At 41.2% G+C, this 14,195-nt stretch overlaps 2 protein-coding genes across 2 annotated transcripts; both read left to right on the top strand.

Annotated features, from left to right (window-relative positions):
* The first annotated feature begins 1,868 nt into the window (after positions 1-1,868).
* Positions 1,869-2,547, top strand: LOC133720201 (histone H3.3). The gene has a single exon (XM_062146408.1). The coding sequence runs from the start codon at positions 1,970-1,972 to the stop codon at positions 2,378-2,380; it is 411 nt and encodes a 136-aa protein (XP_062002392.1). The 5' UTR covers positions 1,869-1,969; the 3' UTR covers positions 2,381-2,547.
* Positions 2,548-8,512: 5,965 nt separating this feature from the next.
* Positions 8,513-9,942, top strand: LOC133720202 (histone H3.3). Its single transcript, XM_062146409.1, has one exon. The coding sequence runs from the start codon at positions 8,574-8,576 to the stop codon at positions 8,982-8,984; it is 411 nt and encodes a 136-aa protein (XP_062002393.1). The 5' UTR covers positions 8,513-8,573; the 3' UTR covers positions 8,985-9,942.
* The last annotated feature ends 4,253 nt before the right edge of the window (positions 9,943-14,195 follow it).

Genomic DNA, 14,195 nt, shown 5'->3' with positions numbered 1-14,195 from the left:
TTCTAAATGTACCCAGCAAAAATCTATGTAGATACCTCTACTAGCAAGACTAGTATCTATGTCACCAAGCATAAACAACACCCTCGTGGGGGGCCCACGAGCCATGGTGGGACCTAACGACGATATGCATCCCGTAGCCTGACGTCCAAGCTACGCCATGATGGTCGGAAATGCTCAAGAGCTTGTCGGGAAGACAAGTTCCCAACTTTGCCAAGTTGCCTTCACAACATGCTTTCTAGACTAGAATAGTTGTTTTTGTATCCCACATTGGAAAACAAGTGAAGGAATGAGCCTCCCTTCCCTATAAAAGGGGACTCCTTCCCACTAATTACTCATCATCCCATTACAACTCTTGTAATCTTGTTGAGCCTCAGGGCCCGACACATAGTAAAAGCTTTAAGTGGACGTAGTTTCCCGCCTTGTCTGGAAACGAACCACTATATATCGTGTCTTCACTCTCTCTCTCTTCTCTCTCTCTAAACGTTAAATTAGAGCCTTCGGTTTCTAACATTAACAATCTATGTACACCCAGAGTCAAGTCGTTTGGAGGAGGTGCTGCTGGGCCTGGAGGAGGTAATGGAACGGCGGTGCCACGACGGAGGACGACGAAGGAGGCGGCGGGGCATGGTTGGAAGGGTAGGTGGCGGACTGGACTTGATGGGTGGTAATGGCAGTGGTGATGTTGCAGTTGTTGGCATTGTTGTCCATCGGTGGGATTAAAGTTTTGATGTGGCGAACTGGAAATGGGGGTTTGATAAGAGGGTGCGGTGAGGTTTGATTTTTGCAGGGAATTTTTGTATTGGGAATTCAAGAGTTGGAGTTTTATTAGCACAACATCAAGTTCGAGGTTGTTTTGTCTGGAGATGAAGTATTCTTAGTTTCTTCTTCTATGTATTACTGCAATCTAATATTCTATGCCCCAAGCTGATAGCCCAGTTGATGGCCTTACAACTGCTGGAGTGAACACAACTCGGTCACCGGCTGCAACTTCTTCTACCTCAACACAAATGGGAAAAGATTATGATTTCTCTTCCTTAACACAGGGGATGTTCGCAAAACAGTGGTCAAGGACCCTTGATGGGTGATGATCATGATCTGATGGATGTCTTTGTTATACCATTTAAAAAACAGAAAAAGAAAAGAACAGTTAAATCACAGGAAAATATTGCTGCCGAAGCATGGTCTTTCATCTCCTTCTTTAGATTAATTTTTCTCATATTTAAGACGAGGTCTAGTAAAACTGTTTAACTCGTGAGAAAAGAAAGGGAAGAAGATGTTGTTGGGTACAAGATGAGGGTATTTTAGAAAATTTAGCTGAATTTAATTAAATATTATTGGATATAAATAATTAGCCGGGTACACTTAGAACTTTGTTGGGTACATCTAGAAAGACCCTAATTTTTTTAGTTATTAATGGATTCTACTTAGTCTCAAAAAAAAGAAGAAGAGATTATTATCCCGGTTTATTAATGAAGATTGACTATCCGATTGACATTAGATATTGGATATTGAATACTAAAATCAAACGGTGATATGGTTTTCATGAGATTGAGCACTGATCAGTTGATCATGTGGGTTAAGTTTGGAAATCCAGTAAAATCCGCCAAAATCATCAAAACGGAACAAATTAAATAAAGGTGGGAAGTAATTTAGGCCAATAGAATTACTCTTTAATCTCCGTGAGAAGATATTGTAAAGGGAATTTATTAGGCCAATAGGAAGCGAGAATTCATGTTTTACGATCCGTAACACATAGGAAAGCTGACATCCGGACCGTTGATTAAGGGTCAGAAAGAAACACAAGAGTCGAGCATCGTGACCGTCCAATAGGCAGGGGTTCTCTATATAAATAGACGGCAAGGCCTCTTCATTCTCATCACAAACAAACAAACAAACAAAACTCAGTTCTCAATTCTCAATTCTCTCTCTCGATCTCGCGTTTCTACGATTTAGAAGAAGAAGAAGAGCGATGGCCCGTACGAAGCAGACTGCTCGCAAGTCCACCGGCGGCAAGGCTCCGAGGAAGCAACTGGCGACGAAGGCAGCCCGGAAGTCGGCCCCGACCACCGGAGGAGTGAAGAAGCCGCACAGGTACCGCCCTGGAACCGTGGCTCTCCGTGAAATCCGAAAGTACCAGAAGAGCACGGAGCTGCTGATCAGGAAGCTTCCCTTCCAGAGGCTTGTTCGTGAAATCGCTCAGGACTTCAAGACGGACCTGCGTTTCCAGAGCCACGCGGTGTTGGCGCTGCAGGAGGCGGCGGAGGCCTACCTCGTTGGGCTCTTCGAGGATACTAATCTGTGCGCCATTCATGCCAAGCGTGTTACTATTATGCCCAAGGATATCCAGCTTGCAAGGAGAATCAGGGGTGAGAGGGCTTAAGCAATTTAGGAATACAAGTTTGATTTGCCCTCTCTGTAAAGGGGATCTAGGGTTTATAGGTGGAATCATGATTAAGGGATTTTTAGTTTTTTTTTTTAATTTACTCCGGTTTATAATTATTCCTCATACTTGAAGAGTTATTGCAATTATTTTGTGTTGAACCTCTATTTTATGCTGTTATGCATTTTATTTAGTTAGTAAAAAATTGAATTAGTATTTGCGATGCTAAGACACTGTACAAAATATGTTAACTTCCATAGACGTTTATTGGAAAATACTGTAAGGCTAACGATTTGGGTGGAATTCCTTATAGTTGCAGAGCTGAAATCCCCAACATATATGGATTTTAATTTCACAGCTCCAACTCAAATCTTAACAAATCACTGTCCCAACAATTCCAGCAACGATTATCAGCTCCATTATATGTTTATTACAAAACTGATGCCGATTCTATCACGAACTGTTCCTGGTGTAACTCAAATCTTGTTCAAATTCTTCTTGGATAAAATATCATGACGCTTGTTAACCAAAAAAAATATCAGGACGCTTGTGATATAAAATATTCACCGGGCTCTATAGGCCGCAGGGGCGGAACCACGTTGAAGGCTTTATGGGCTCAAGCTTAGACAACTTTTTGGGCTAAAAACCCTAAAGTATACATATATCTCTCAGCCCATACCAGCCCAAAGAAAAAAAAATATATATATAGGTTTGATTCATTCGACTCATCGCGTGTATTCCCAGAAGGCCAGAATCCCAGCTGATTTGCGTCATCGACTCATCCCAGCTCCCAGCCCAGTAGCCCACAGCAGCTGACAACCTCACGCGGTCCCTCACTGCCTCACTGTCTCTAGTGTTTCGAACTTTCGATGGAGCCATGGAGGATTGGAGGTTATCCCTAAATCGATTGAAACAACTCAAACAAGGTATGAAGCTCTAAACCTATCGATCTCCCCTGTTTTGAATTTGTGAAGCTCTAAATCCCAGATCTGAAATCCCAGAAATCCCAGATCTTTCTGAGTTGGGCTTTGCCGATTCTGTTTCTTACCACTAAGGGAGAGAGGGACTGAGGGAGATAGAGAAAGAGAGACAGAGAGACTGAGAGAGAGAGAGAGAACCCGGTAGTTACTGGTTAGCTGAGGCGGTGAGGCCTGAGGAAGTGAGGATCTTGATTGAGTTGATTCTTGATCTGTTGAATGTTGATTACTTGATCATGGTCTGAGGGGATTAGAGGCCGATCTGATGAATTGACCGATAGAGTGATAGAGGGGATAGCAGGATAGACCGATAGAGTGATAGAGGGGATTAGAGGCTATCACTGCGTTAGACAGGAAGCGTTAGACTGCATTCAATCAACCTCAAAAAAAAAAAAATTATTGTGCCCTTCTAATTAGCCTAGACAGGAATTTGATCCTGGTTCCGCCACTGATAGGCCGTGCACATTTAACATTTTAATGTTGAGAAAAACTTGCGTGGGGCATCCGCACCGCCATGTGGTGCGGCAGACCAATCACTGTTTAGTAGGGGGGTTTTTTTTGGTGTTGTACATTTAGAGAGCAGAGGCAGTTTCGGAAAAGAAAAAAAAATTTCTTTCTTCTGATTGGGTGGCTCTAAAACCATGTGGTGGGGAAACCCCCACCTAAGAATTTCTCTTTAATGTTTTATGTGCCTGGACGCAGTTACCCACTTAGAGCAACTCCAACAGCTTCCCCATATTTTGAATTTTCTCTACTTTAGGGAAAAATGAGCATCTTTTGCTCCAACAGATTCTCTATAAATATCCCTATTTTAGGGAAATTGAGGAAAGAGAACCAAATTCCCTATATTTACAGCAATCTCTAAAAATTTAAGGAAGAATATGGAGATTTTAGAAATTGCTGTAAAATAGGGAATCTGTTGGAGTTGGAGAAGAAAAATATGCTAAAGCTTTGACTTTTGCTTCCCTATTATACAAAAATTATAGAGAAGCTGTTGGAGTTGCTCTTTCCCTCGACAGCCTGCACAATCGCCATAAGCCTGTCGCCAATGGGTGATATAAATTATAAACAACAATGCAAGCCCCATGGCCTCGACCGAGGATCAGGTTATGGCAGACTACAATAGGCAAAGCATGGTGCTCAGTAGAGCATGGAATGGTACACCTTTCAAGTTTCAACAGGGTGAAAGTCTACCCTTCAACACAAGGATTCGTACCACGTCAACAGGCCAATTATCACATCCCAAACAACACTTGGAGTTGTGGGTCTACAAGTGCAACATCACACGTACTAAACTTGAGAGCATTAATAGTGCATCCCCTCCTTAGAGGAGCGGTGCCCTCCACTCTTTCACGACCTCCGTCATCTCCATTATTACCTCGCCATCGACATCGGTGTTCAAGAGTGTCTTGCCAAGTGTCCTCTGTTACCACATTCCCTCCATTGGAAGTAACATGAATGTAGCACAAGTTTTCGCTCGAAGAGCAACTCCAACAATAAGGTTCAAAACCAGATTTTATTGAATTATAGGACTTTTCATCTCCAACAATATTTTTTAGGGGGAGTTAGTCCTATGGGTTCATTCCAAGTCTCATATTTGAGACTTTTCCAAGACCAAGACTCGGATACTGTTCATGGGCCCTAGCAAATGGGTTATTATTTGCTATTACTGAAATTGGTCCTATATAATCTGATGGCTCAGATTTGAGGAAAAATGTAACGTCCCGTATCTCAATTTACCCGTTTACTAGTCATTTGGACGGTAAACGACAACTACTTTCACTTTTTACTTTGTTTCGATACTTTTAGTGGCCCTAAAAGTTGACTTTTTGTTCGGGTCAGAATTTGAGAAAATTTCCTTTATGAAAGTTGTAGAGGACGTTAAACCGAGCGCGTGCATATGTGGTACGTAAAAATCAGAGTTCATATGCGAAAGTTATAAGCGAAAAATGGAAGTTACTGTTCATAATAATTAGTATATATATAGGAATTTACTGTAGGTAGATCAGATTCTACCTAGCCTCTTTCTCTCTCCCCGATTCTCTCTTCCTCTCCGACCTCTTCACCTTCTTCCAGCCATAACTCCTCCATCTGGCGAAGGATTTTGACGCATAAGTTGTCGTTGGAAAGCTCACTTCATTCTCTTCATTTCTGGGTTCGTTTGGTAGCTTAATTTGAACTGTGGAAGGTGCAGCAACGAGAAGAAGAGGACGGTCACTGTAGCAGATTGAGGTCAACGCCGGTTTCTCCCGATTTTGGCCACCACAGACGACAAACCTTAGTCCTTTGGAAGCGCCTTGAGACATAGATGATGCTCCCCAAGTATTTTGCAGCGATTTGAAGCGTGGAGGAAGAATCGAAGGTTTGAAATTCTGGGTTACTATTCACGAATCGGGTTCAACCTTCTCCTTAATTGTTGAGGTACTTCTACTCATTTTCTGACTTTGTCACAGTTGAGAAAGTTGTTGGGTCTATTGAGTAGGTGCTGCTACCAAAGTTTGGTGGCAATTGGAGCTAGTGGCGGCGGCGGCGCTTAGGGCAGCTTTTTAATTTCAATTTTTCTGCTAATTAAATCCTAAAATTGATGAAGAGGTTGACTATGTGATTTTGGTGAATTTTGGAGAAGTTAGACTTGGGGATTAGTATTGTTAAGTTGAGTTTTGTGTTTTGTGAAAGTGGACTAACTTCTCCAAAATTCACCAAAATCACATATTCAACCTCTTCATCCATTTTAGGACTTAATTAGCAGAAAAATCGAAATTAAAAAGCTGCCCTAAGCACCGCCGCCACCAGCTCCAATGGCCACCAAACTTTGGTAGCAGCACCTACTCAACAGACCCAACAACTTTCTCAACTGTGACAAAGTCAGAAAATGAGTAGAAGTACCTCAACAATTAAAGAGAAGGTTGAACCTGATTCATGAATAGTAACCCAGAATTTCAAACCTTCGATTCTTCCACCACGCTTCAAATCACTGCAAAATACTGGGGGAGCATCACCTACGTCTCAAGGCGCTTCCAAAGGACTAAGGTTTGTCGTCTGTGGTGGCCGGAATCGGGAGAAATCGGCGTTGACCTCAATCTGCTACAGTGACCGTCCTCTTCTTCTCGTTTCTGCACCTTCCACAGTTCAAATTAAGCTACCAAACGAACCCAGAAATGAAGAGAAGGAAGAGAGCTTTCCAACGACACCTTATGCGTCAAAATCCGTCGCCGGATGGAGGAGTTATGGCCGGAAGAAGGTGAAGAGGTCGGAGAGGAAGAGAGAATCAGGGAGAGAGAAAGAGGCTGGGTAGAATCTGATTGACCCACAGTAAATTCTTATATATATACTAATTATTATGAACAGTAACTTCTATTTTTCGCTTATAACTTTCGCATATGAACTCTGATTTTTACATACCACATATGCACGTGCTCGGTTTAACGTCCTCTACAACTTTCATGAAGGAAATTTTCTCAAATTCTGACCCGAACAAAAATCAACTTTTAGGGCCACTAAAAGTATTGAAACAAAGTAAAACGTGAAAGTAGTTGTCGTTTACCGTCCAAATGACTAGTAAACGGGTAAATTGAGATACGGGACGTTACAAAAAAAAAAAAGTGATCAATGGGTCTTATTAAATCAAGGGCTATTATTTCTATTTTGTTCCAAAAAAATTTAAAAAATTACTAGAAAATTTGAGGGAAAGAAAATATACCCGTTGGAACAATAAATTGTGGGAAATTTTATAAATACCAACCCATTCTTTTCTATTTCCTCACACCAAATATCCTCCATCTCTTTCACAATTTTTCATTCATTCACCCATCTCCTTCACACCAAATATCCTCCATTCATTTAATAAAAAAATAATTAAATGAAAAGAATAATTTTTAAATATTATGATAAAATTAAAATTAAATTTTTTACCTTATTTAACTATATTAACATACTTTTAATATAATATTCATCAACATTATACTCATATTATATTTTAATCAAGAATAGTGAAATAGCACCCCCATATAGCACCTCATTGTTGGAGATGAGAATTAAGTTATATATGAATAGTGCAATAAGGGGGTGCTAAAATGAGAATAGCACCCCCAAATAGAACTATTGTTGGAGTTGCCCTAACGACTGAAGCTTTGTCAATTTCACCAGTCGCTTAACACTTGACCATATTCCCAAAAGCTAACTTAATCATATGATGCCCTTTGGTAGACACCACATCGACTTTGAAGCTCTCTATTTTGATCTTTGCAAATTAAATTTATCAATTTTGTTGGGGAATATTTTTTTTGGCTACCACAACGCATGTTCTTGTGAAAGTCATCACCAACGCTCCAATCCTATTCCTTCCTAACTTTCATGTGTAAGTTTTCTTTTACGTACCTTAATCCATGCATCAACCATAAACCTGATTAGTGTCAAAATTCAAGAGCTAAACCCACTCAATGCAACCATAAAATCTTATCAATCAATGAATGCTTGACTACTTAAATAAATCTACTTGTGTATCACTATCAGAAAACTTGTCTTTTACGACGCGCCGTACTGTACTTTAATCATATCACTGTCATGTTAGAGTCTTCACTCTTTAGTACTGTACTTAAATCATAATTATACTTCAAAAACAATTGAGTGCCTTGGTAATTATTAACTTGGTAACCAGTAGACTGATGAATTGCAATGTTGCATCATTGAGCCGGCCACAAGATTTGTTTCTCTACAAGTATGATGAAACATGACTCGAGAACATGTGGATGACAGGTTAATGTTATCTGATTAAGAACTTGATTCTCCAATAATTCTCCCTTTTCCCATGAATGCAGTAAATAGGCAAAAAAATAAAAAAATTATGAAGTTTGGAAATCCATGCAGTAAATCCGTCAAATTCATCATAACGGATCAAATGGAACCGGCCTAGCTCAAGGAGTCGAGGCCCAAACAAAGTCTATGAAGTAGGTTAATCACAATTACTGCTAATCTCGGTGAGAGAAAGTAATGGGAATTGGAGCCAATTGGAAGCGAGTATTGAGGTTTCGTGATCCGAGGCAAAGAGGAAATGTCATATCCTGACCGTTGATTAAGGGTCGTAAGAAACAGAAGAGGCCATCATTATGACCGTCCATTCAGGCACGGGGTTCACTATATAAAGCGGACAAAAGTTTTCATTCTCACCGCAAACCAACACAGTTCTAAACGCTTAAGATTTAGAAGAAAATCCATCCATGGCCCGTACGAAGCAGACTGCTCGGAAGTCCACCGGCGGCAAGGCTCCGAGGAAGCAACTGGCGACGAAGGCTGCCCGGAAGTCGGCCCCGACCACCGGAGGAGTGAAGAAGCCGCACAGGTACCGCCCTGGAACGGTGGCTCTACGTGAAATCCGAAAGTATCAGAAGAGCACGGAGCTGCTGATCAGGAAGCTTCCGTTCCAGAGGCTTGTTCGTGAAATCGCTCAGGACTTCAAGACGGACCTGCGTTTCCAGAGCCACGCCGTGTTGGCGCTGCAGGAGGCGGCGGAGGCCTACCTTGTTGGGTTGTTTGAGGATACTAATCTGTGCGCCATTCATGCCAAGCGAGTCACAATTATGCCCAAAGATATTCAACTTGCTAGGAGAATCAGGGGTGAGAGGGCTTAAGCATGCATCCTGGGGTTTAATTGTTTGAATCTGTCAATCGATCATGACTACATGATAAGGGGATTGCTTTTGTTTTGAGGGATTTCAATGAGAAAGACTTTGGTTGCAATTAGGATTGTGTTCAACCTCCTTTATTTTCATTTTGTTTAATTATTTCCAAATTTCTCTCCATTTTCCCCCTAATTTTGTGTTCACAATAAGTCTAAAATCACACAATTTAGTGTTATCGATCATTTGCTCGTAACTATTGTAATTACATGTATGATTTGCACAGTAATAGGATTCTGCGACCAATGCGGCTTCTCTAGTAGGTATTTTTTTCACAGCTGTGTCTTACCATATATGTACAATCCTAGGTTCATACAATCCAGAAAACCATTGTCAGGATCTGCCAGAGTGTGGTTCAGACAATCCAGAAAAACGATCATGAGGTAGTTGCGAACCCAAAGGAACACTTGCACCATCTTCTGGAGCGATTTCAAACCATCTAAGAGATCCTTCTGAGTTCCGAGTATGTAGGCTCCCTACTTATAGCAGCAACAATATCAGAGGCATGGGCATTATCATTATACCACATTACCTTGTACACTGCAAGCATGGCATCTAGAGCAATCCCGCTCGATCATGTTCCCTCACCATAATCGAAATTAGGAACATCTTGTACATAATTGCCTGCGATAATAAAGGTCCTATGACCTAGAGTATCCCTAGCTGAATTATCATCTATTTTCAGGGTTTTACTTGAAGCTAACAAACCTTTGTTGAAGTATTTCGCTCCAACAAGCTTGAAGTTTTAGAGAGAAGAATTAAAATCTTCTGCGGTGTCTTTACACGAATATTTCCATTTACTTGGTATTTTCCGGGACATGCCGTGATCTTCAAAGCAAGGGTGTTCTGGGTGCCACATACCAGAATCAATGATTCCATTGACCATATCTTTACATTAATTCGAACTATGCCATAAATCCATAATGCAGTTGGTTTTGGGAGGGAAAGATATTATGCTACAGGTGGTGGCAGAGGGGTGATTTTTCCGGGAGTTGATGAGATGAATCCTCGGTGCTTCTTCAAAACATCCGACTGGTATAATGATAAAACAACACTAGATCCATGAAAGACATTTCTGTAAGTGTGTAGAATGGACGGGAGTGATTGATTGTGAGTTGATGAAATAAAGTCTGCAAACTCGAAACAATTAATGATGGATGGGTACCAGTTCTCACAATTTATAAAAAGTTTAATTAGGCCTCAAAGAACTATCCATATAGATGATATATGTACTACTCTTCACTAATTTTGGTTGAGCATGGTCAATCGACGAGAAAAATGGTAAAAATAAGTAGAATTTAATAGGAATTCCAAATGCAAAATTTGGTGTCAAGACATTTCTTAGTTTGCCTGGTATGTAAACTTGTAACTATGGAGTAGGTACCTATTTTTGACTCGAAATCTTTTGACATCTATAGTAGGATACTTTGACTTTAGAAACTAACCTCCGGTTTTAGAAGAATACTCGACTGAAAGAATGAACTATGAAGGTCGACCTATGTTTTCATTCATCTGAGAAAAAAAAAATGTTGGAAGGTCAGACCTATTATAAATAAATATCTAACTGATTTTCAGATTCTATAATTTTGAGAAGCTCACTGAGGTCCAGTTAGAGTTATTCTACCATCTTTGAGCCATCGAACCAACTGTTCAATATATTAAGCTATGCCACTACAATTAACTGACATGAGAAACCCTAGAACTAGCTACAAACAAGTGAGGAATTTCATTGTGACAACATAATCCCATCGGCGACAACCAATTTGTCGCATAAAGTAGGAATTTGCAAGAAATTGACAGTTGTCGCCTATATGACATTATGCGACACCCAATTCCTCACAAAATATCAATTAAGCGACAATTTTTACCAATTGTCGGTTAATGTTTATGTGACAACTTTAACTTGCAAAAGATTAATTAGGCGACGACTTCTGTGAATTGTCGCTTGATGTTTATGTGACAACTAGATTTCTGTCACTGAATACTGATTTAGTGACTATTTCTATGAATTGTCAGTTAATGATTATGTGACAACCTTACCTTCCTCGCTGAAAATCACTTTGGCGACAACTTTATCGGGTTGTCGCTTAATGTTTATGTGACAACTTGAATTTTCCCACTGAAAACTAATTAGGCGACGACTTCTACTAGATGTCGGTTAATGTTTATGTGACAACCTTAACTTCCTCGCTGAAATCCAATTGGGCGACAATTTTTACGGGTTGTCACTTAATGTTTATGTGGCAACTAGAACTTCCTCACCTAAGACCAATTAGGCGACAACTTCTGTGATCGAGTTGTCGGTTAACTTTTATGTGACAATTTTAATTTTCTCGCAAAAGGTCAATTGAGCGACAACTTCTGTTTGAACCCACTTGATAAGGCGTGTCTTGGAGAAATTGAGCCAATGTCAGTGGCTCAAGCTATATATTGTCGACAAGTTCGAAATATATTATTTAGAGGCTAAATAAAGCCTACCTGCAGAATTATGGAAGATTATGCAAGCTGCAAGAAAAGTCACGCCCATGCGAATATTCATACTCCATTCAATTAAGAAATATGGCATGAACGTGGGGAAGCATTCAACTACATTTCATGGTGGCTAATAAGGAAAACCTATCATGATTCCATTAAGTGCTTAATTGGAAAACCTATCATGATTCCATAAGTGCTTAATTGGAAAACCTACCATAATTCCAGTAGTGCTCCATAATTCTACTAGTGCTCCATGATTCCATTAGTGCTCCATGATTCCATTAGTGCTCCATCATGATTTGTTTAAGGCCAATCACTTTGGCCTGGCAGCCTATATATAGAGGCTACGACGAAGTAACAAGACACACAATTCATCAACTAATCTCTACGATTATCCAAGCCTCTCCAGACCAGCCCCTCTCATTCTCTTACCGGTGACCACACTCCAGTCCCAGAATCCTCAGGAGCCGACTGTCAGTGCCACCAAACCCTCTGTCAATGTGCTTCGGTTCTAGTCTCCTCGGGAGCCGACTGTAGTACTGCGACCACAACGATTACCAGCCAAGCAAGGGTAACGCCCTCGCAAACCAGCCAAGCTAAAGTCTCGCTTTAGCAAGTTCTCCCCACTTCCCAGTGATTTTCGCTCTGCTCGATCTACGACGTCGAGTATCGATTGTGTGATGTTGAAGAAGCTTAGCAAAAGTCCTCACCACGAGGCACAAAGAATCCCACGACGAGGTTGGTGCTCTCCTCGTCCACAATCGCTCGAAAGAAGTCAGATCAAGGGACATCCCCGATGACCGCACCCGAACGGTGCTGGCACGCCCGCGTAGAAAAGAGACTGTTGACCAGTTGCAACAAAAATGGAGCCAAACATTTTGGCACGCCCGGTAGGATTACACCAGAATCTTTTTGTATTCACCATCATTAGGATGCCAGGGGAAAATATTTACCAAAGGAAATTCCTAAAGTGAAAAGATGGTCAATAGAACCATTGAGGTTGACAAGCTCGCTCCGCTTCCCATCCTAGATTATGCAAGTTTCGAAGAAAAGGTCATAATACTGGGGGCAATAATGAAAGATATGGAAAAGAGATAGAAAGGGAGCTTGCAAGTATTGACCGCCAAATTCGATGGAACGCTCAGCAGAGCAAGGTGCTATATGATCAACTCTTTGTGATCGTCATTGGCGAGGACAAATAGGTCACTTCTCACAAAATAACCGCAGCGAGTTTCTCGATCTTCAGCAAGTTTAAGTGTAAAAAGGCTGTTTTCGAGATTGAATTGCCTATAAGAGGCGATCAATCTAAAGGCGAAAACCTTCATCTAGATCAGTCTGTTGCGGCGAGAAATTACTCTTGGAAATTAACAAAAATTTTCAGGGGCTCACAAATGGCACACCCAAAAATGCGTAAGTGCGAGATATCAGGCTCGTACCCAGTCACTAGCTGTAACGCAGAGTAAGATTGGGTTGCAGTGGGTCGTAGACAAATCAGCGTCGCTGCATGCAATATTGCATATCCCCAAGCAGAAACAGGGAGATTGGTGCGCATAACCAATGTCCTTGCTATCATCTGTAGTAGTTTGATAGCGGCTTCAGCGAGACCATTTTGGGTATGAACATGGGGAACTGGATGCTCTACATCAATCCCCAGTGACATGAAATAGTCATTGAACATTTTCAATGTAAATTCCCCAGCATTATTAAGTCGAATTGACTTAATAGGATGGTCAGGGTAGTGAGCCCGTAGACAGATAATCTAGGCGAGGAGTTTAGCATAAGCAGCATTTCGAGTGGACAACAGCGCGACATGTGACCAGTGTGTCGATGTATCAACCAATACCATAAAATATTAAAAAGGTCTGCATGATGTTTGAATTGGTCCACAGATATCCCTTTGGATTCTCTGTAAGAACGGAATGAGTATTTTGGGATCCTTTGCGTAGGACGGTCTCGGTCCTAATTTCCCAAATGAACAGGATTTGGAAAATGAGGGAGGGGCCTTAGCTAGAAGCAACCAATGAGAATTTTGGTTGGGCCTGAGCGTCTGTAGCGCTATTAGAAGCAAAATGTGTGACTACATCACCCATCATGGTGTTGGAACCATGGAAAGTGGCATCCATGGCGTCTTGACCATGGGGAGGAGCATCCATGGCATTAAGGCCATGGTTGGCGCCATTTATGGTGTTGTCACAAGGGACTTGGGCGGCCCTAGGGCGACCCAGGACAGCAGCAACGCCAGATGTTGCGGTTGTTGCGGTCTTGCTAAATTCAGGAATCAATTTTCGATTATTGCTTCTTCTCACTCTGAAGAATGGATGTCCGTATGAAGTCTTTAGTATACGGATCATCATATCACGACCAGGATGTCCTAATCGGTCATGCCAAAGCCAATATGTGTCTGAATCCAAGAGATCTTCTCTTATGACATTATTGGATTCAATTGGTCGAATTGTAGTGACATAAAGTCCACTAGATTGACACATAAGCTTCTCTAAGATGCACTTCCGTCCGCAATCATTAGAGGTAATGCAAAGGAATTCTTTTCCGTTCTCAGTATGCGTTTCCGCATGGAATCCGTTGACTCTTATATCTTTAAAACTCAATAAGGTTCTATTTGCCTTAGGAGCGTAGAGAGCTTCTGCGACTTTAATCAAGGTGCCATTTGGCAATAGGAATTGGGTCATT

The sequence above is a fragment of the Rosa rugosa genome, chromosome 7, assembly GCF_958449725.1.
Source record: "Rosa rugosa chromosome 7, drRosRugo1.1, whole genome shotgun sequence".
Taxonomy (NCBI): domain Eukaryota; kingdom Viridiplantae; phylum Streptophyta; class Magnoliopsida; order Rosales; family Rosaceae; genus Rosa; species Rosa rugosa.
This window is presented reverse-complemented; position numbering and strand designations above follow the sequence as displayed.